The sequence below is a fragment of the Sus scrofa genome, chromosome 9 (genome assembly GCF_000003025.6).
Source record: "Sus scrofa isolate TJ Tabasco breed Duroc chromosome 9, Sscrofa11.1, whole genome shotgun sequence".
NCBI classification, from domain to species: Eukaryota; Metazoa; Chordata; class Mammalia; order Artiodactyla; family Suidae; genus Sus; species Sus scrofa.
This window is the reverse complement of record NC_010451.4, coordinates 136,506,085-136,528,866: the sequence shown is the minus strand read 5'-3', so window position 1 is coordinate 136,528,866 and position 22,782 is coordinate 136,506,085. Positions and strand designations below refer to the sequence as shown.

Below are 22,782 nucleotides of genomic sequence, written 5' to 3'. Positions count from 1 at the left end.
AAAGCAAAGCCCAGGGAATGCTGTTCCTGTGGTCCACGCCTGTATTTCTGTCCTCAGCATCCTGGGAAGTTGTGCAAGTGCTCCTTGTAATCTCACGGCCTATTTCTCTTAACCTGTTAGAAGGCTTCCATGCACGTAGGAAACACGAATCCAAAGACTCGCATGTCCGTCCAGCAGACATCCTCTAGCATGTGGATTCAAGGCTCGGAGCTCGGCCTGGGGTGGCGGCTGTGTGTATGGAGGTTACAGCGTGACTCCGAGCTGGGGCCGAACAGGTCTGCTTCTTCCTCTCCAGGTGGTGGCTACGCTGGGGACCACATCGTGCTGCTCCTTTGACAATCTCTTAGAAGTGGGACCCATCTGTAAGTATCTGATTCAGTTTTCTTTTGGAAAGTGTTCTCAATATATGGGGACTTTAGCAGCTGGTCTCTTTGAGTTCTTCATAACGTGAACTCAGTATTATATAAAATATAATATAATTAGTGGTATAATACAATACAACACAATACGATGTAATAGCATAGAATACAACGAAATATAATATGATATAATGTAATACTGTGCAATACAGTGTGATACGACATAATACAATACAATATAATGTAACATATCACGTAGTTAAACTCGTTGTGGGTTCGTTTGCCCAACTCTCCTCGTACTTGCGGTGACATAAACCTCCTTAGTTCGAATTCCATAAACTCCGAGTTTGGGCTAATTGGACGATAGCTAAACTATTTGTGGGACTAAAGTATCCCGAGCCGTGGACTAGTGATGTCAGGTTGTGAGGCTACAGGCCCCCGGAGGAGAATAAACTCCTCAGACTCTCAGAGGGTCGTGTACGTGATGGCAGGAGAGTTTTCTATCCTTGGACTGAGCCTTCCAGCATCTTTTCTTCCTGGCACTTTTACTGAATGAGGTCGAGTGATGCCCTCCTGTGACAGATCCGTGGAGGGTGTTTCCCGAGGGGAGTGTGTGCTGCTTGTGTGTGCTGGGCCGGCCTCACGCCGCCCTCCCCGGACCACTGAGCTTTCCCCCAGAGACCAGAATTCAGAGAACTCCAAGGTGAACCGGGAATAAGAGGCCGTGTTCCTGGAGTGTCACCTTGAGCCTGCGGCCCTGGGGACGTGGTGGACTGGGAGGGGTTGTGTGGCCGGAAGGCCTTTGCTCAGGCAGGGGCGTCAGATCATATCCCCCGCCCCCACCCCATCCTCGGCGGGGAGGACCAGTCCCACAGCTGCTGCCCACGGGCGGGGAGGGACAGGTGACCGAAGTCACCCGAGGGGTCTGGGTGTCTGTGACCACACTGTGGCTTGTGCCAGGAACCTGGGGCCTGGCTCACTGTCCGTCTGCGTGACCCCAGCGGTTTCTTGCCTCTCCTAACCTGGGTCCGTGTGTGGACCCTCTTCGGAGCCGTGGGTGCTGGCCCGCTGGCACACGCGTTGTGGTGCAGCCTGGGTCCCTCCTGAAGCCCGTGTCTTCGGTTCTGAGCTCCGTCCCCACCTGCAGAGCCGAGGGGAACTAGCACTTGGAGTTGTAAATGATCGGATTCTGGGAGCACTGAGTTAATGCGCAGAAACGGGGCGAGACCAGAAGGAGAGGGGCCCTGGAGCTGCAGCTACGTGGGGCAGGTGGCCGCTGCCAAGTGGCTGGGTGGGGCCTGGCCTGTTCCCACGGTCTCGGGCTCCCTGCTAGGGCCGTGGCAGTGTCTGTCTGAGCAGCTGGCGCTGAAGGCAGGGGTGCGGGGCCTTGGCGCTGGGGCTGGGGAGAAGGGCTGAGCGGCGGTGACAAGCTGCAACTCCTGGTCACGAGCCAAGCCTCTGAGCTGGTCTGACTCAGCCGTCAAGCCGAGAACTGGACGTCCTGGCCGGCGGCCGGCTGATGTAACTCTGGGGCTATCGGATTAGAGGGTGAGGTCCCTGCAGGGCATGGCCCACATGGCCCTGCCGTCCAGTGCCGGCTGTCCTGCTGTCCTGGGGCTCCCTCTGCTCCCAGGTCTGGGGGTGGTGGACGAGCTGGATGGGGGATGTGTTTGGGGCCAAAAGCAGAGGCTGTTCTGGGGCCAGGGAAGCCGGCGTGGCGGGTTGATTTTGACAACTGTATATACGACCCATGATGCTGTTGGTAACCATCCGTAGAGCTGCCCCACGAATGAGCCCCGTGGATGAGCCTTTGACCTGCGTCCCTTCCTCTGACATTGCTTACTTGACTGTCACCAAATATTTAGCATCCTTCACCCTGAGCCCGGGGCTGACCCTGTTCTGTAGCGTGATTAGAGTAAATCATTAAAATAATTCAGAGTAGTTTTCACCCACCAGCTTTTGACCAAGGGGGCACATCGGGGGTGGGGTTCTTCAAACTGCTACTTTAGGAAAGACACTTTCTTTCTAGTTCCTTTCAAAACAATTATCTAGAGAGATGGTTTCAGCTGGTCCCCTTGGACTGACCAGTGGAATTTCCTGGCAGGTTTATTGAGAAGAGGATGAGAAGCAGAAAGCAGGGGGTTAAAGGCAGCCGGCTGAGGATAGCAGCTTCAGGGAGTGGGGGTGGGCAGGGCGGGAGGGCGGGCTGGCTGATGGGGGGATGTGACTGACGGTGCAGGAGGCCTGGCCACCCTGTCATGGAGGCCTCGACAGGAAACTTGCAGGCAGTGGGGGCAGCCCCTTCCCTTCTGGACGCATCAGGAAGCTCCCCATCCAGATGGCCTGGGTGCTGGGTGCACCTCGCCTGGGGCCATACGACTCCTGTGCCCTGGCCTTGGGGTCTCAGGGATGCCCTGACCCCTGCAGATGCCCACAGTATTTGAAGGGGCCAGAGGCAGGTTGTGCTGTGGGCTGATCATGTATGAGATGCAGGATGTGGAGGTGGTACCCACAGTTTCCTCCTTGTGGAAAGAGGCGGCCCATTGGGAATCCACTCTCCTCGGGAGCCTGTGAGTTCCTCCTGCGGGAGCTTTAGGCCAAGTACATGGTTAGAGGGCACCCAGCCCCTCAAAGGCTGCCTTGCTTCTGACAGTCACTCCAAGTTCAGGGCTTCCAGGGCCACTCTCGGGGCTGATGATCCCAGGGAGAGCACGCTCATGGTTACCGGGTGTTTGGGGGGCGATGCCCGGGAGGGGTCCAGGCTTGGGGCTCCTGGGTGTCCTCTCCTGGGAGGTCACAAGGGCAGACCCCTGCCCCCAAGCCCCAGTGTGTGACAGTAGGCACAGAGTGGGGTTCCTCGCTGCCAGGGAAGCAGACACAGACTCTGGCGCCGGGGTTTTACTGGGGCTCTGTCTCACACTGGCCGTGTAGCTGCCCTTGGTTCTCCAGTCCCTCCTGGTCCTCCAGAGGTCAGATTGACATGGAGAGGGGGTGCCCAAAGCCCCCCAAAACCCTGCTGTTACACCTGCGTGGGATCCTCGGTCACCGGGGCCACTGGTCTCTTGTGAGGTCAGGGACCCAGACTCCTTTCACCCGCCCAGCCTGCTCCAGGCTGCCCAGGCCCCACTCAGTGCAACTCTGTGGCGATGTCCCATGTCCCCAGGCCGTACTGGATCCTATCCAACCGCGGGTCTTAATCCCATCCATCCTGAAGATGGAAGGGGATCGAGGCTTTGAAACGCCTCATGTCTTTTATCGGCTGAGCTCAGAACGGCTCCTCACACCTCAGCATCGTGTGTGATCCACGAGCATCTCGCAGGCAAAAGTGAGCCAGGAACCCATCCATCAGCACAAAGCGTTGGCAGTGCTGAGGGACGCTTCGTGGAGCCCTGACTGGGTGCTTCTGGGCAGCCCCCCCCCACACCCAAGGGAGGGAAGGACGCCCGCCCCTCACCCCAGACCCACGCCCTGCGGGCTTGCGGACTCTCCATCCGAGAAGCACCCAGCACTGAGGGAGGAAGTAATCACAGCTCGGGGCTGCTTTATCCGCACCTGCTGGGCGCCCGCAGGGGGCTGGGCGCCACCGGAGGAGGCAGGTGATACGTCGACTTGAGGGACCCCGTGTAGACGGGACTCCATCTCAGCTGCAAAGCCAGGTGGGCTCCCTTCCTCCCAGGCTTTTCCAGTCCGCTTGGAAAACAAAAAGTATATTCAGAAAAGGAGCGGAGAATGATTCCAGGAAGCGGAGAACAGGAGCCTGGACTTCGTGTGAGGTGGAGTCGGGCAGAGAGAGGCCCCTTCCTCTGGTGACTTTAGGGCCGAGAGGATCCAGGAGAAAGTTGCCAGTGGGTGGGGTGGGGGCGGGGCACGGCGAGTACCTGGAGCGGCTGTGGGTGGACGCGCTGAGGCTTGGGCTGCGGTGGGCTTTAGGGTCAGCCTTGACCATCAAGGCATTCCCCTGGGTCTCCTGCGTTCACTGAGCACCTGGTCCTCACCCGTCACCGTGGGGCCAGCCGCACGCTCCCTCTGCCGTTAGCATCCCTGCCTTCAGACCAGAGCAGCCTGTCAGGATGCAGACCTCAGGCCAACACGCGGCACTGACAGACCGCGGTAGGGAACGTGTGGGTTGGGACAGGCGCTCAGCCCCGGGAGGAGGGTGTCCCTTCCGGAGCTCACAAGGTGCTTCTGGGCTTCAGGTCACGAAGAGGACATATGGCTGCACGTGGATGCTGCCTACGCAGGCAGTGCCTTCATCTGCCCTGAGTTCCGGCACCTGCTGAATGGAGTGGAGGTGAGTGAGTCTTTAACAAAGATCATTCTGCAAAAGTATGATGTCATCCGTGACTTCTCCTTAGAAGGACGAGACATTCGTGTTCTCCGACTGTGGTTTGTTTCAGCAAATCAGGGTCCAAACCAGGGTTGTCCCAACCAGCTTCTGTGATGACTGGACATTGCAGCTTCCTGTGATGGGTCATAGCGTCTGCTCCCTCAAAACACACCTGACGTCCAGGCCATTTCTCACGAATCCTGGGCAGAGCTGTCACGGTCAGTCACATAGAGTTGAGCTTATAGAACTGAAACTGACAGCACGAATGGCCTGAATCTGGCCTGAACCCAGGCTGGGACTCGAACCCACGGTTTTAACTCAGAATCACTCCCCCTGCGTCTGGACTCCCTGAGGTTCAAGTTCTTCATGTCTCCCGAAGAAGGAATTCAGCGAGAGACAGGGTGATAGGCAAGAAACAGATTGATTATTCGGGGGCGGTCCTCAAACTCCTGCCCTGGGTCTGAATCTGAAGGCAGGCCTCACCCCATCCCCAACCCAACACCCTGAGGCCCTTCCCCTGCCTCCACTAGTCCAGCCGCCTGCCTTGTGCTGATGGCTTTCCTGAGCCATCATTAACTTACAATGACCTCCCAGCGCCCCCTGGGTTTCCCTCTCTATCTGCAGCCCCTTCCTGGGACTTCCACAGCCACCTGTGCCTCCTCCATCCCTATCAGAACTGTGGAAACATATTCAGGAAGAAAATGACATCATAAGGCATTGCAGATGAAGGGGTAATTTAAAAAGCCAGCCTGCACTTCCCATCGATCTGGATCAATAGCGCAGTCACACTGCGACCATCACCTGAGTGTGGTTTTCACTTCTGTTGAGTTTGAACAAGCAGCCGGCAGCGCCCTGGACATGCTCAGAATTCAGAAAACATGGCCTGGGAGTTCCCATCGTGGCGCAGTGGTTAACGAATCCAACTAGGAACCATGAGGTTGCGGGGTTTGTCCCTGGCCCTGCTCAGTGGGTTAAGGATCCGGCATTGCCGTGAGCTGTGGTGTAGGTCACAGACGCGGCTTGGATCCCCTGTTGCTGTGGCTCTGGTGTAGGCCAGCGGCTGCAGCTCCGATTCGACCTCTAGCCTGGGAACCTCCATATGCTGCAGGAGCAGCCCAAAAAATGGCGAAAAGACGAAGAACAAAAACAAAAACAAACAAACAAACAAAAAAACCATGGCCTGTAATGCCGACGAAGACACCTGCTTCTTTGGAGAAATGGCAAAATCAAAATGATCTGCTCAAGAGTTCCTGCTGTGTGAAGTGGGTCGAGAATCGAGTGCAGTGATTCAGGTCGCTTCGGAGGCTCGGGTTTGCTCCTCGGCCCAGCGCAGTGGGTTAAAGGAACTGGTGGTGTTGCAGCTGTGGCTTGGTTTCAATTCCTAGCCTGGGAACAGCACCCACCAAAAAAACAAAAAAACAACAAAAAAAACGACACCATCGGCTGATGCTGTGCTTCTCCAGGGTGGCAGACCTACCATGAAGAGCTGAGCGTAGGGATGGGCCCTGGCTTGTTATTTTAGGCCTGAGCGGGGTTTCCCTGTTGGCACCTCCCGGGGTGGGAAGTTCCTTCTCGCCAGGGACCCCATGCAGGAAGGGCCCAGAGAGGCCGGCTTTGCCAGTGAGGAAGAAGCAGCTGCTGAATCAAAGGGGGCGTGTGGTGGCTTCGCACTCAGAGCTGGGTTCTCTGGAGACCCTGGGGGGTTTCTCGAGACCCTGGCCTCATGGCTTCCAAGGACCCAGGGTGTGGGCTTGAGCTTGGATGGCCTGTTCCATCCCGGCTTCGCCCTCCGACCGGCCACATCCCCTGGGCAGGCTGGTAGCCTGTCCATACCTCACAGAATGGATTTCGGGGTCAGGCCTCCTCGGAGGGGTTGTCGTGAGGATCAGAGGAGTGAATCACGTTTAAAGGCCTGAGAGCCGCACCTGCCCACAGCCAGCCGTGCATGCATTGATGCCATCATCGTCCGCCACCGCGGTCTGGAGAGACGGTCACTCCACGTCTCCGTCTGTTCTCTCGTCTGCCGCTGACCAAGTTCTAATGGCTCATTTGGATTCTCGTAACGCCCCAAATAATAATCCTGGGAAAGCGGGCCTCAGGGTCTGGAATACAAAACTGCCGTCTTTGAAAAGAATAGCCCCTCATTGCTCATACGCCAAGGTGGATACCTCCCCCTCATCCGTCGTGGTTCACTCATTTATTCCAGAATGACTTATTGATTCCCGAATGTGTTCAGGGGCTTAGCTCCGTCCTTGGAGGGACGGAGCTTCCTCTGTAAATGTGAGCCGTCCTGACAGTGGGGGACGCGGTGCTGACACGGGTCCCTATAGGTCGCGGCTGGTAGCTAGTTCTGTGGGTGTTGGTGCAAATCTCTACACCATGTAAGCACCTTTTGCTGTGGCCTGGGTTCTCGTGTGTGGTGATACGTCCCCAGGGACGTCTGTACCGCCGTCTGGAGGGACAAAGGGCGAAGCACTCACGGAGGTAGGTGTGTGTGCCCCCTGAGTTTGGTCTTTTCTGCGTATCAGGTACAGAATTCCACCATCTGTCCTGCTAACTCTTCTCTTCCGTGTGCACTGACACCGTTTCGCTTTCTCGGGGGCGGTGGGGGGCGGTCCAGTTGTCAGACCACCACCATGGGGGGCGCTGCCGGGAGCTCCTACCAGCAGCAGACCTGGATCCACACCCGATGACAGTGAGTCATTGCCCTGTTCCCCGTTTCTGCCAGGGGGGCCGGCCGCTCAGCTGGGCAGATAAGGGGCTGTAATATCCTGTTCTGGCCGCTGCCCTGGAGATAAGTGCCTTCCTCTCCATCAGCAGGAAGAAAATGGCGCAGCTGGTATGAAAGATGTTCAAACAGATCAGCCCCCAGGAGGAAACTAATAAAATTCCTAGCAAACAAAGCCTTTCTTTCACCTTTAGTTTCCCGTTATCAAGAAATGAAACGCGCTTTAATTTCCTGCCTCTGCCCAATATTGCTTTTACTGAAGCCTGGAGGGAAATGAATCTGCCCCCCTAGAGTGGGTTGGGTGTGAGATTGCCATCAGCTGACCACATGTCTCCCCACGTCCCCACCCTGGCCTCCTCCTGCTCTTTGCTCGTCCGGAGGGAGGTGTCCCAAAGCCCTGGGAAGACTTCGAAGCTTCCGACAGGAGACTCAGCCCCACTGGGGCCTTGCCATGGCCCTGCCACCCTTTCTGCTTCTAGTACAGAGGTGGCTGCGTGGCCACGTCCCTGGGCCTCCAGCTGGGCCGGATCCCGTTCATCAGCTGGGGATGAACAAAGGGCATGCACTCTGGCCCCCGGCAAAGGCCCATGAAAACTCAGCATGCCCTCCTCGGCCAGCCTTGCTGGTCGAAATCTCTTCTTTTTCTCCCTGAAAATAGGATGGCACTTGAACCTGATGTGTGACTGGCGGGCCCGGTGTTGGCAGCCATCACCACGGGCTTCCAGGGAGGACACTGTTAGAATGCAATGAGCGCGGATGAGGTCTGGGTTGGTAGATGCACCCTATGCCACTTAGAGTGCATGAGCGATCAGGTCCTGCTGCCCAGCACAGGGAGCTCTGTCAGGTCTCCTGGGATAGACCACAGGGGAAGGTCGTATGAGAAAAAGAACAGATGTATAGGTATGGCTGACACGACGCTGCGCAGCAGAAATGGGCGCGGCACCATAAATCAATGATACTTTAATAAATAAATAAATATTCTAGTAAAGGAAGAAAAGAGGGGACAAAAGAACTAAAACAGTTAGACAAATGGAAGCAGCCGTTGATCTACCACATCGATGGTGGCAAAAGAGTCCACCGATTAAATAAAAAATGGGCTGATCCTGATTATTGTAGATTAGATGTGAAATTTTCACCATCCCACTACTCAGGATAACATCTGTTCGGAGAACTTGCTAGTTCCTAGAGTTGAGAAAACTTCGGCACAGGGTATTTCCGAAGCCAAGTCAGTTTTCTGACATAGCGCCTGTGCATTAAAATTCCGATTATTCCCAATAATCCAGCACTTTGAAATGTGGAAAAATGTTGTGTGACTTCAGACTATGCCACTTTGAAAGCATGCAACTTAAAGTAGTAATAACATCTTATTCTATGTGGAAAAGAAGAAGTATGAATTTTCTCCATTAATAAATGAATTGGAGGCAGGGAGTTCCTACTGTGGCATGGTGGGTTAAGGATCCGGCGTTGTCACTGCTGTGGCACGGGTTCAATCCCTGGCCTGGGAACTTCTGTGTGCTGTGAGTGAGGACAAAAAAAAAAAAAAAAAAGAATTGGGACTCCCAGATCCAAAGCAAGAGAGAGCCCACCGGGCTGTGGTGTGCATCTGCCCGCCATGGAAACTCCGCATGGCCTTTATCAGGCTTGGTCTCGGGTTATGCTTTGAAATTCTGCATATTTTAAATTATCCAAGGTCCCCGAAGTGCATCCTTGGTTCAAATGTGATAGGCTTATACTGAATTAGGATTGATACAGACATGATAGGAAGGCTCCAGGTAATATCTCCTTCCAGCCCCTCTTCTATTAGGGCACCAAGGCCCCCGGCTGGAGACGGAAAGAACTGGGGCTCCACCGCCCTTCAGATGCCTTGCTCTTTCCAGCTCAGAAAGAGCGTGATTCATCTCGCGCTGCCCGCGAGCACTCCCTGGACATCTGGGCGCTTTGGCCCTCGCTGTGTCCCGAAGACCATCAGCCTGGACCCGCTGCCTTCGTGTCCTTGGGACCTCAAGCCTCGCTCCAGTTCTGTGGCTGCCCCTCTGCGGGGCGCTTCTGAGGCCTGCCCCTCCCTCCCCCCCGAAGCAAGTCCCTCCCCTGCTCCTCTGTGCCTGGCTTAGGGCTGCCCCAAGGCCGTTGTCACATGGTCTCCCTGTGACTGCTCTCTTGCCGGATGTCTCTGCTTCACCAGAGCTGCTGGAGGTCGGCAGCCAGTTTTCATCACGTGCTTCCCTGGGCCTCCACCTGGCCAGCTGTACCACCACAGAGCAGCGACTGTCACACTATTTGCAGGGGAGGGTTGCTGCTCCGACCCTCAGGAGCCACACTGAGGAGTTCCTGGCTGCACTGTCACGCCATCCCCATGAAGCAGGACTCCCGTCTGGGCCACACAGAGAAGTGGCTGTGCCGGATGCCAACCCTGGGTCTCCCGCTCCAAAGTTCTCTTCCTGCCTTTGCGATTCTGCCCAGAGTCAGATGCATATTCGCTCCAGGTCTCATGAGATGTGATCTGAAAATGAATGAAAAGAGGCTGAGTGCGGGGCTGTGTGCTCAGAGCCCAGACCTCCTCCAGTGTCCCTGGCCCCAAATACCACGTTTTCCCTCGCACGTGAGACAACGAACCATTCATTACCATGCATGAGGTCTTGTTTTTTTTTTAGCTAAACATTAATAACTGAAGTGCTTTCTTTTTGTTCTTATTATTCCCTGGCAGTTTGCAGATTCATTTAACTTTAATCCCCACAAATGGCTCTTGGTGAATTTTGACTGCTCGGCTATGTGGTAAGTCTCCCCTTGCCTCTGATGTCAATTACCCTACAATTACATGCTCTTTAGAATAGTTTATATGAAAGAGACCTGGCCGACCAGGGTGTCCTTGCTGGAGAAACACATCCATCACCTATTACTTGCCTGCATTTCTCAACCATGGGTCGAATTCTTGCTAAATCTTACCCTGTTGTACACTGCTGTCTAGAACATACTGGCTCAAGAGGAGAGAAGGTTGACAGAGGAAATCTCTGCCTTAATATAAATAGCCTTAACCCAAAAAGTGCACAGTAACCTCAGTACATCTTTCTAATGGATTTGTTTCTGTGTTTTTATTCTTAAATGTTTTCTAAATCTAAGTCTGAACGCTTACAAGTATTTGCTAAGGAAAAATTAAAGTAATTCTATTTTCTAGGAAGTTCCCTGGAAATTCTTCCTAGCAGTACCGTTATCACATTGGTTATATTTAGAGCAAGAAGAAAAGAATTCAAAAAGTAAAGTGTGGGTTCCTGTTGTGGCTCCGTGGGGTAGGAACCTGACATAGTGTCCCTGAGGAGGCAGGTTCAGTTCTTGGCCTCCTTCAGTGGGTTAAGGATCCGGTGTTGTCGCAAGCTGCAGTGTAGGTCACAGATGCGGCTCAGATCTGGTAGTGTTGTGGCTGCGGTGCAGGCCTGCAGCTGTAGCTCTGACCCCCTGGCCTGGGAAATTCCACATGCGCAGGTGCAGCCCTAGAAAGAAAAAAAAAAAAATTAAAGGGGGCGCTATTTCACTCCGTCCATGGTGTTTAAAGGAATAACGATGACGGAGTAGAATGAGGTCGTTAGAAACTAGTTTTTCTGGGTTCAGGAGAGTGAGAAGTTGGTCAGTGACTCTTAAGACCAGGCGGCTTTGCAGGAATTTTGTGCAGACTTGTTCTAGGGCAGAATGGTCTCTTTCTTCCTTAGAAAGGTGAGGAGTCCAGGTAAGTCTGTTTCCCAGTTCTCCAAATGAAGGGTTTGCCCTTTAACTAGTGTATCTAAAGGTGAGCTACATTTTCAGTGCTTTACATCTGTCTAAATCAGATTCTTTTTTTGGTCAGTGTTTGCCTCAAACTCTGACCCATGATTTAAAAACCCATCCGTATATGGGCATTTCAGGCTTAACTTCGAAACGTGAATAAGAATTTATAAAAGCTATAGTGTGAGCGTTAGTCTTCTTTTGTATTCCTCTTTTACCTAAAGTGGAACATCTTGAGGGTAATTTGTACATGTCAATCCCCTCCTCAAAAAAGGAGGGGTCGGGGTGTGATTCCGTCTGCTGGGGTGTTTGATCAGGCGCAGTCACAGTCCGAGGGAGCTCGTGATCTGGTTGTGGGTCCTGAGCTCCCAGCTAGAATGGAGCTGGCGGGAGTCCCAGAGGCCTCCGTTGGGTGTCGGGGGCTGGCCTCCGTGCAAGTTAACGAGCTGCAAAGGGGTCCTTAGCTGCCAGTGAGTCACTTGGCAGAGGAAGCCACAAAACCAGCCCGGACAGACCATCCGATGGCTGTTGAGAGGTGGAGTGAGGTGGGCAGCTGGGTAGGGCTCACCAGAGGGGCTTGCGGGGTGCCGTGATGCTTTACTCATTTCCTGGGTCAAACAGTATCGGAAGCGGATATTTCAGGAGCCCTGGCGAGTGCAGGTCCCTTCCACACATTTTATTTAAGCAGCGTCTCTGGCCCCCACCGCAGCTCTGCAGGTGGGGAAGACGGGAGCTGCCAGGGACCCCAAGTATTCTGGACCTTCGATGTATGATCCGAATGCTGACTTTGATGAGGACGAGCATAACACATACATCCATGCCCTCAGGTTCAGGAAGCCAGGCCGTAGGCTGGGCATGAGGAAAGCCTGCTTTATCAGTGCCATGGACGAGGAAAGGCTGGCCCTTTCACAGAGCCTGGAAAAGGGGGGCACACGCAAGCCCTCCTCCAGGGGCGCCCAAGTCTCTGATTTACGTCCGTCATGACGTTTGGGTAGGAATTCTACATTCAAGATCCTACCTGCTCTTCGGCAGCCCTTACTCTCTCACGCACCATCTCCGTTCATCCTGTTGTGACCTTACTGATAGAGGAATTAACTGTTTTACCGGTAAGGTGACCAGAGTTCTGAGATGTGTCGTGGGTTTCTAAGTGCATGGGACCATTCATGCTCGACTAAATGCACGAGGGTGAAGGTTCACAAACCATAACTGAGTAGAGAGTCCAGTACAGAATCATGTATCTCTCAGGACACCAGTGAAGACAAACACGCAAAGTGACACACCTTTACAAACACACATACACACAAAAGGATGCCTGGAGATCACACGGGGTTTTTCCGGGTAGAAACAGGATTGATTAGAGAATATGAGTGGGGTGTTTTGGTTTGTCTGTGTGTGTGTGTGTGTGAATGAGGCAGAATCAGATTCTGTGTCTACCGAGGCCTATAGAACCCAGAGGCCAAAGGTGTGCAGAAGGACCACAGCAGCTTCCCTCCCCATCCCTCCCCCATCCCAAGGACCTGAGCTGCGGGTCTGCCGAGCAGGCTGGGCCAGCCTGGAGACCCCTGCGTGTTTGCAGAAGGTCTGAGTGTGGTCAGGGAGCAGGGAGAGAAGGAAGCTGAGAGCCTACTCAGAGGTGTTTTTTGCGCTGTCCTGAATATCCAGAGAGCCATCTGCAGACAGCTGGCCATTCTAAGAGGTCACTGCAGTGAAATGAGGTGTCCTAACACAGTAGAATGCAGGTAATGAGGAAGCTCCTGAAGTGGATTCCAGAGAACGCTGGGCATTCATTCCTTCAGTGCCCAGAGTGGAAACAAGCAAACAGCCCTAAGTTGTGAATTTTTACCATTATTTTATTTCTTTTTCTTTTTAGGGCCACACGTGTGCATGTGGAAGTTCCCAGGTGGGGGGCCTACGCCTCAGCCGCAGTGGCCGTGGATCCTTAACCCACTGAGCGAGGCCAGGGATCAAACCCGCATCCTCATGGGTACTAGTTGTGTTCTTACCCTGCTGAGCCACAACGGGAACTACCCAAGTTCTATTTAAAGATTTCGTTGATACAACAAGAAAGATATAAACAGACCCCGTTTTTTTTCTTGCTCTCACCAGCTTTTTTGTATTCCTCAAAACCAGAAGTGTCGCTCTTTTGTTTAATGACATTTTACCAATGGTTAGTCCCTAATTTAAAGTAAGCCTATTGGTTTTATTCGCTAAATATTGAAATGGACAAGATAATTGAAGTTGCTAAAACTCGCCATCATTACAAGCATTGTAAATACATTTTATAATGATTTCATTATTCTGTTCACAAGCTTTTTATTGTTTACTTGGCATTTTGAATCTTTTATATGTAAATATGAACCATCCTGCTCTGATCTTAATGTCTCTTAATATTAGATCCTCTCCAAAGCAAGCCTCAAAATCCACCAAGGACATGGATATAAAACCTTTAAAAAGAGCTTGATTTTCTTCCACACAAAATTAAAATTTTCACCAACATTTTCGTAGCTTGTGTACATTTCTGCTACATTGGATTTTTTTTTTTTTAATTCAGTTCCTTTGGAAGGAGCTTTTGATCACGCTGGTTAGGATAAGACATGATTCTGGAATTTACGTCAGAAGCTTGAGGGCACAGGATTCTAGCAATCTCTTTGATTTCTTTGTCCTTTGGTGCTTTTGGCATCTCGAAACTTTGTGGCGTTCCTGGCACCAGAAGGTCATGGGAGCCCTCATCTCTTGAGCTCACACACATGGTGTTGGGGTTTTGTTTAAAGACAACTTAGGAAACCATGCTTTCTGCATAAGACAGAGGATGGCTCGGGACTGTGTCTGCTGACAGGGAGAAGCTTTCCTGACCATCAGGCTTATCCCAGGTGAGGTGACTTTGATGCCCAGAAAGGGTGTTTCTGTGGTACGTGTGCTCCCACATGCACACACACGTCCATTTCGTTGTTTCCATAAAGCTCCTTTTCATAATATCGCTAAACTTCGCAAAGAAAAACAAAGTCAATACCTAAATTTGCAAGAGCAGGCCGCCACAGACCCGTTGCAGCCAGGGGTCCATGAACAAAGAAGACAGGAAATTGGAAATAATAGAAATTGAATGCATTTGAAGATGGAGCAGAAGCAGCAGCCGCTAAAGCAGGACTCAGAGAAATGAAAGGAGAGGTTAGAGTGGCAGCCGCAAAACTCATTACTTAAACAGAAAGACGAAAGCCAGAAAATCCGGAGCACAGGGCCCCGCGGAAACTGGAGAATGACAGAATAAAGCCCCGAAACGAGAAGGAGGGAAACGGTAAAGAGAGAGAGAGACACTCTCGAACTAGGAAGTAGGGAAGAGTAACACGGCTCCAGAGCGCCCCGAACTGCCTCATAAAACAGATGACCTGGAAGGAGGGCCCAGAAAGAGGCAGGACAGTGAACTGCCCTGGAAAGAAGAGAGACATGACCACGGACGCAGCAGGGACCTCTCAAGGTGGCCGAGGAGCATGGAATGCCAGAACTGCCTCAAACGTGCGCATCCCATCACTCCAAAAGCATGCATCAGAGTGACTCCAGCATAAAGAGAAGACCTCAAGAGTCTCCTGGCTTTAAAGACAAGGTGCCAAGAGCTACATGTCACATGACAGAAACATCCAGATTCTTCCAGCAGTGCATTCTACCAAACTGTCAAGGCCATTATCGGTCCAAACTTAAATGTAGTTCAGAGACCAGCCAGAGAGGGGTACATCGTGAAGTTAGCGTCACGTCGCGTTCCAAACCAGATGAGAAGCGGAGGAAAAAAGGCAACAGGACGAGCTCACAAAATCACACATGGAAATTCCAAGTCAAATTTTATTTATTTACTTAGGTCGCCCCGAGGCATATGGAGTTCCTGGGCCAGGGATCAGATCCAAGCTGCAGTGGTGACCTAAGGCACAGCTGTGGCAGCAACATCAGATCTTTAACCCACTGTGTGGGGCTGGGGATTGAACCCGCATCCCAGGGCTCCCCAAGGTGCGGCTGGTCCTGCTGCCCCACAGCAGGAACGCCTCCACGTCAAATTTTAGCAAATAAAATTCAATGATGTTCAAAAGGGGGGAAAAGATGATACATCATGACGAAAATAGGTTTATTCCAGATATGCCAGAGTGGCTTAAATATTAGAAGATTTCAAAATATGACCATGTTTACCAGTAAAGGAGGAATCAGTTATCATCACATTAGATACGGGAAAAATATCAGATAAAATTCTAACCTATGTGGAACAAAAGCTCTTCGTAAAAGAGGAACAGGGGAGAACTATTTTAATCAGATTAAAAAAAACTACCAAAAAACTATAGCAAACCTATTCTTAGCAGTGAAATATTAGAAGGGCTCCCTTTAGTATCAGGAGAAAAAAAAATCGCAATTCCCGTAAAGCGCAGTCTGTTCAGCTCTGTGCTCTCCTCACCTCTGCAGTGAAAAACCACAGAGAAATGAAAGGAGAGGTTAGAGTGGCAGCCGCAAAACTCATTACTCTCCGATGGCGTGACTCTCTGCCCTGAGACAGGGACCTTCCAGGAGAGCGTTGATAGAACACAGCAGGGGTTCTAGAAGGCACTTAAGGCTGCATTTCTTTACATATGCAGTAAATAGCATGTGCAAAAATTCTAAAATAAGTACTTTGATAATAGCAAGAAAAGATACAAGGTTACTGTGAATAAATATATTGGGAGTTCCCGTTGTGGCCCAGTGGAAACGAATCCGACTGGTATCCATGAGGATGCGGGTTCTACCGCTGGCCTTGCTCAGTGAGTTAAGGATCCAGCGTTGCCGTGAGCTGTGGTGTAGGTCACAGACTCGGCTTGGATCTGGTGTGGCTGTGGCTGTGGCGTAGGCCGGTGGCTCCAGCTCCCATTTGACCCCTGCCGTGGGAACTTCCATATGCCGCGGGTGTGGCCCTAAAAAGCAAAAAAAAAAAAAAAAAAGAATATATCAGAAACCTGTGTCGATTTTGTGAAGAAAAGGATGCTATCTGGGGGGCAGCCGTTCCAGGTCCTGACTAAATGAAGTGGCCTGACCCACACAAGGTGAGGGAGACTCAGGGTCAGGCCTCAGAGCTGTTCTAGGAAATATCCGGGCTCAGTGTTTTGTGGAACTTGGGGAAGCTGAGCCGACCATTTGTAGGGCCCCAGAACAGCCAGGAGAATAGTGAAGAAAAATCTGGGGGGGATTCCGCACCAGCGACTCTGGCTGAGCCAGGACCATCGGAGGGGCAAACCCAGCGGAGGTCGCAGGAGAGAGCCCAGGAGTTCCCGCTGTGACTCAGCGGGTTAAGGACCCAACACTGACTCTGTGAGGATGCGAGTGCAACCCTTGGCCTCCCTCGTGGGTTAAGGCTCTGGCCTGGCCTCAGTCTGCGGTGTAGGTCCAAGTTGCGGCTTGGATCCAGATCCAGCATTGCTGTGCTGTAGCCTGCAGCTGTAGCTCTGATTTGACTCCTGGCCCGGGAACTTCCATATGCTGCAGGTGCGGCCCTACAAAGAAAAAAAGGAAGAGAGAGGCTGGGAAACAGCCCGTAGTATTTTGTACCCACGGGATTCCTGATGCCTTACAATCCTGCACGCGATACCGAGGTAAACAATCTAATGAAGAGGTGAACAAAACCCTTCTCTCTGAGGAAGAAGCAGGAGTGGCCGCTTGGTGAACTTCATGAGTCATCAGACACGCACGCTAAATCTCAGGGACGCACTGCAGGTGCTGGGAACTAAAGTCTCCCCACACTGCGTGCGGCTCGGATGCGGACTGACAGGGGCTCGAGGGCTGCACGGCCTGTATGTGTGTGGCTGGGTCACTTTGCTGCATAGTAGGTTAGGGTTAGGGGTTAGGGCTAAGGGCTAAGGGTTAGGCTTAGGTTGGGGTTGACTGGTCTCATGTTCCCTCCTAGGAGATCAGGGGTGGGATTCGAAGTCCCACGCCTCCAGCCGGGCCAAACCCTGAAGCTCTCCAGGTGCCCGGCACCATCGCATCTGGGCGTTGCGAGGGTTTCAGGAGCTGGGGGCCAGCAACCAGGGACAAAGACCAAAGACTTATTGTTGATAATATGGCATTCCCCCCACCCCCCGCCCCCATGCCCGGAGCTCTGGAGGTCGCTGCTGTATTGCAGCCAGGCGTGGGGAAGGGGGTCAGGGGGCCGGGCAGCCCCAGCTGGGCCTGGCAGGCAGGAGCAGGAGGCCAGGACGGCCCAGCCCTCCCGTCCTTATTAAGCCTCTGCATTTGTCGTCTAAAAACAGGGTGAAAAGGAGAACGGACCTGACTGGAGCCTTCAAATTGGACCCCGTGTACTTAAAGCACAGCCACCAGGGCTCGGGTGAGTGCTGGCCTCAGGGTCTCCGATTGCTTCCCGTTTTGTTTCCAGCAGAGCTGCCTCCACACTGCGGGAGCCAGACGTGAAGAGTCAGGGCCGCAGACGGGTCCTGGGGGGTGGGTGCAGGGCCAGGAAGCGCTGCCCCCAGGGTGGGGAGGTGGTGCGGCCTCTCCCTGCGGGCAGGTGCCCTCCTCTCAGCTGTCTCCCCACCACGGCTCCCTACAATTTGTGAAGCCACCTCCCGGGTCACTTTGCTGCCACTGGAACCCCAGATCCTTGGGGCTGGGGAGACCTGCTGCCTCCTAACTGCAACGGTGCCTGGCGGGCGGGCGCTGCGGCGGCCACGGTAGAGCAGCAACGGCAGGAGGGGTCATGGTTACCGCGCCCCCCGCGGCTTTGCACTTTCGTGTGTTCTCATTGGATTTGTGCCAACTAGTGACCAAAACAAAGATGATTTTTTATTTCTTCCGATGACAGAAATTTCACAACACAGATGCTAGGAAGATAGTCGCCAGAGCTGGCATGCAGACGTTTTCAGATGCATTCTTTCATTATAAAGTGTGTACGTTTGGAAAATAGAAGGGAGCTGAGCCGTAATATGTGGAACCTAATAAAAACGGGTGGAAGATAATATAAGAAAAGGAATGTACACATATGTTTGGCTGGGTCACTTTGCGGTACAGCAGAAATTGGTACAACATTGTAAATCAATATACTTTGATTTTAAAAAATAATATGAAAGAACTTACTCACAAAACGAAAACAGACTTACAGATTTTGCAGCTAAATTTAGGTACCAAAGGGGAAATGCAGGGAAGGGGGTAAATTAGGAGGTGGGGATTAACATACACCCCCGGCTGCATGTCACACAGCTGAGTAACCAGGACCTGCTGTGCAGCGCAGGGAGCTCGACCCAGGACTCTGATAACCTAAGCGGGAGGAGAATCTGAAAGAGAATGAATGTGCGCGTATGTCTAACTGACTCACTTTGCGGAACACCTGAAACTAATACAATGTTGTAAAAAAATTAAATTAAAAAAAAAAAAAAAAGGTGAGCCAGAACGGCCCCACAACCCAGTACTCAAATGTCCACCCTGCTAAATGGGGCTGTATTTCTTGCCCAGCTTCTCTTAGGCATTGCTAGGTTTTATTGTTTTTACTATATGCCATTTGCAAATTTAGAAGCTGCTCACCCCACACATATCTTACGTAGTTTTAAAGACATCCTAAGCTTATGAGGCACGTGAAGCAATCCCCAGTGTAAGTAAAAGTATCATCAAGGAACCGCTGGCAGAGAAGAGCTTTGGCCTTCTTTTTTTTTTTTGGCTACCCCATGGCATATGCAGAAATTCCCAGGCCTGGGATCGAATCCATGCCACAGCAGTGACCTGCACCATAGCCGTAACAATGCTGGGTCCTTAACTGCTGAGCCACCAGGGAGCTCTGGCATTGGCATTCCTTATGTCACCACTAAACATTGGCACAGAAGCTCCTATCTGTCCGGGTCTTCAGCTGGTCCTTAAGGAAGCAGATTCTTTGAGAAGCAGATGCTGTCTTTCATTGGACGCCGTGTCATTGAGCTGCAGCAGCTACGGCATCCGACTCCTCTTACTAAAATCTTCGGCCGCATGGTCCAGTAGTATTTCCTATGATGCAGAAAATGGTCTGTAATTCTGTGCTGTCCCACATGGAGGCGCTAAACCACGGGTGGCTGTGGCTGTGGAGCGCCCGAAGGTGGCTGGTGTGACCAAAGAACTCCATTTTTAAATGCCTTTGATTTGCATTAAGTGTAAGTAGCCACGTGTGGCTGGTGGCTATCAGGATGGGAGAGTGACGTCACTGAAAGGGTGAACCACTCATGCCTCCCTCTTCATGACAGCCCCTGGGTTTTCCACAAATTCTTACTGAGCCCTTGTTACACCGCAAGCACACTCCTGGATGCCGCTAGTTCATTTCCATGGGCATATTTAAAGTCCCTTCTTTATTTTTTATTTTATTTTATTTTTTGAATGGCCATGCCCATCGCATATGGAAGTTCTCGGGCTAAGGGCTGAACTGGAGCTGCAGCTGCCAGCCTATACCACAGCCACAGCAACACGGGATTCAAGCTGCATCTGCGACCTACTCTGCAGCTTGCGGCAACGCCGGATCCTTAACCCAGTGAGTGAGGCCAGGGATCGAACTCAAAACCTCATGGTTCCTAGTCGGATTTGTCTCCGCTGCGCCATACCAGGAACTCCTGCCAGGTCCCTTCTGACGACACTGCTGGTGGTGTGTTTGTTAACAACTTCGTGCCACGGGGTGTGAAGAAGAGAGAACGGGTTGGGGGGCGACCAAGGTGGGGTGACCTGGGGCTTCCGCCCAGGGTCCCAGATGAAACAGGGAGATGGAAACGTGCAAAATGCCCTGCGTGTCCTCCCATCTCTGCCGTAGGAGGGTCCTAGTTGTGAAAACGCCTGGTCTCTCCAGGCGTCCGTCGGGAAACCCCAAGCAGTCGTGACTTTAGATTTCCTTGAGAATGTGGTATAGACCCACTGCACAGTGGACCCAGAGCAGTCCGTCAGGGGGGATGGCATCAGGCGGGCTGCCTGTCCCTCTGGGCGGTCTGCCATGCCCTCCACAGCTGGGGGACACCAGCCACAGTGAGCCTTCCCTGGACGCCCTGGAGGGTCAGACTCCAAAACACATTTTTCCAGCCCCCCCCCGCCCTGTGACCCCGGGCCCATGGCCACCACGTATAAACCCCATGCACAATCTTTGTCCGGGGGCACCCTTGCGGCCCCGGCTTCCGGCACGAGGGCAGAGACTGACAGCCATCGCTCCTGGCCCTGCGAAGGCCTTTGCATCCAAGATAATGAAACTGACTCAGCGGATCCAGAACCCAGACAAAGAGCCTAGGAGTTCCCGTTGTGGCTCAGCAGAAACAAATCTGACTAGGACCCATGAGGACACAGGTTCCATCCCTGGCCTCGCTCAGTGGGTTAAGGATCTGGCGTTGCCATGAGCTGTGGTGTAGGTGGCAGACGCGGCTCAGATCCCATGTGGCTGTGGCTGTGGTGTACACCGGCGGCTGCAGCTCTGATTTGATCCCTAGCCTGGGAACCTCCATGTGCCAAGGGAGCGGCCCTAAAAAGACAAAAACAAACAAACATAGGAAGAGCCAAGAATACAGAGATGGACACTCCTCCAAGTTGGATTCTTTTTCACATTCTAACCACTCTGGCTATCACAGACCTCCCCCCTACGCATGAACGACCGGATGATAAAGCTCTGTGTGATCCGAGGGCCAATTTCCTGAAGGGCATGGAAGGACTCTCGGATCACCATGCTTTTGTAACTGCAGAAAGTGACACGAATGGGAAGCCAGTCAGCATTTCCCTCTGGGCTCTGCCCTCTGAGGCTCCCCTGGGGACCCGTTCCCCCAGACGCGTCTCAACCAACACCTAGCCTCTGCCCTCGGCGGTCCCAGGTCCTAGGTCTGGTTCAGGAGATGATGGGACAAATTAGCATGTCATCAACAACATGTTCAATGAGTTCTTTTTTCTGCTGCTTTCTCTTTTCCAGGGCTTATCACGGACTACAGGGTAAGTGGGGGTTGTCGTCCTGAGCGCCAGGTACGTGGGAATCCAAAATGCGGATGCAGTGCCAGGCGTCCTGGACTGTAACCCCGGCTGCCCCTTGTTCCCCTCAGGGTCAAGGTCCCTTCCACAAGGCACAGCCTCTAACTGGGTCCTAACAACAGGTCGTGCTGGGCAGTGGGCACCTCTGCTGAGGTCTCGAGTTAGGATGAAATGATGATGCCTGCACTCGGCCGAAGGGCAGGGACTGGGCACTCAGATCCCTCTGTAAGGCGGGCCCCTCCCTTCCACTCAGGCTGGTGCCTGGAGCCCCCAGGGCAGGGGGAGAACAAAGGGTCAGAGGGCATAAGAAGTGCTCAGAGCTCTTAACCGCTGCTCTGGTGACAAGCCGCCTTCCCAGGCAGGAGCCCTGGGCAGGGACTAAAATGGCCCACAAGACAGGACCCCACCGTCCTCTCTCAACTTTCCTCTGGTGGAGGCTGGGGGCTCGGAGGCACCTCTGCTTCCCGGGGAATCCAGCCCAGCCTCGGGCCCCAGAGAGGCAGTGACAGCCTTTTCGGGCCACACCGGAATGAGCTGGCAACTCAACTGTGGGCGTTGTTACTCCAGCACCAGAGAAATGGAGTTCTGCCTACTCTTCTCTCCAGGGTTAGCCCTGAATCCTGCTGGGGTTTCCCGGGAGGCTCTGCCTTGGGAGGAAAAAGCAAGGGATGCAGCACCGTGTGTATCGGGACCTTGCAGCTTCGTTAGCGAATGGGGTGACAGTAAGGTTTCCAAGTTAGGTTCATCTTTACAGAAGATCCCCCAACAATGTGCAAACGCACAGCTAAATAAAAGCCAGCCAGCCGTGCAGGGGTGTGACTCCGGCTCTCTGAGTTCCACAACCCTTAGCCTCTGATGCCTGCTTTCTGGTCGATAAAACAGAGATACTGGAGTTCTCACTGTGGCGCAGCCGGTTAAGAGCCCAACCAGTATCCATGAGGATGCAGGTCCAATCGCTGCCCTTCTCAGAGGGTTAAGGATCTGGCGTTGCTGTGAGCTGTGGTGTAGGTTGCAGACTCGGCTTGGATCCTGCATTTCTGTGGCTGTGGCTGTGGTGTAGGCCGGCAGCTGCAGCTCCAATTCGACCCCTAGCCTGGGAACCTCCATATGCCGCAGGCGCGACCCTAAAAAGACAAAAAACAAAACAAAAGCTAGGGAGAGCTCCTGCAAAGCCCCGCATGTTGACAGATGTGTTTTGTAGGTGACTCCTTGGTGGCCTGTGGGGCAGAAAAAGGATCCAAGTTGCTCCCCAGACGGCTCTGGGGCTCAGGGGACGTGCACAGCAGAGGGTGTGGCTTTCTGTTCTCTGCTTCCTCTTTCCCATGGGCAGAAATCAGTGAACCGCTCCCCTGCCACCCTGCTAGAGTGTAAGCCTCCTGGGGCAGGGCTGCACCTCCCCTGTCTGCCCACAAGGGCGGTGGCACCGGACCACTCATCTCACTGCTGTCAGCTCTGCCGTCCAACTTGGGGCATGGCAGCCAGAGGGGTGGCCTCCAGGGAATTAATTGCCTTCAAGAGAAACAGTCCGAGTTCCCTGGTGGCTTGGTGGGTTAAGGAGCTGGCGTCATCACCACTGTGGCTTGGGTTGTTGCTGTTGCAAAGATTCTATCCCTGGCCTGGGAACTTACACATGCTGCGGACTCAGCCAAAATAAATGAATGAATGAATAA

General features: G+C 52.9%; 1 protein-coding gene across 4 annotated transcripts in view; it reads left to right on the top strand.

Moving 5' to 3' along the window:
* The window catches only part of DDC (dopa decarboxylase), a 74,857-nt gene that overhangs the window by 42,354 nt on the left and 9,721 nt on the right, over nucleotides 1–22,782 (top strand). For all 4 annotated transcript variants that reach the window (XM_021063927.1, XM_021063928.1, XM_021063929.1 and 1 more), the window contains 5 exons: nucleotides 296–362; nucleotides 4,556–4,650; nucleotides 10,119–10,186; nucleotides 17,419–17,495; nucleotides 21,057–21,076. In XM_021063927.1, the coding sequence (XP_020919586.1) occupies nucleotides 296–362; nucleotides 4,556–4,650; nucleotides 10,119–10,186; nucleotides 17,419–17,495; nucleotides 21,057–21,076 (327 nt within the window). The remainder of the gene's footprint in view (nucleotides 1–295; nucleotides 363–4,555; nucleotides 4,651–10,118; nucleotides 10,187–17,418; nucleotides 17,496–21,056; nucleotides 21,077–22,782) is intronic.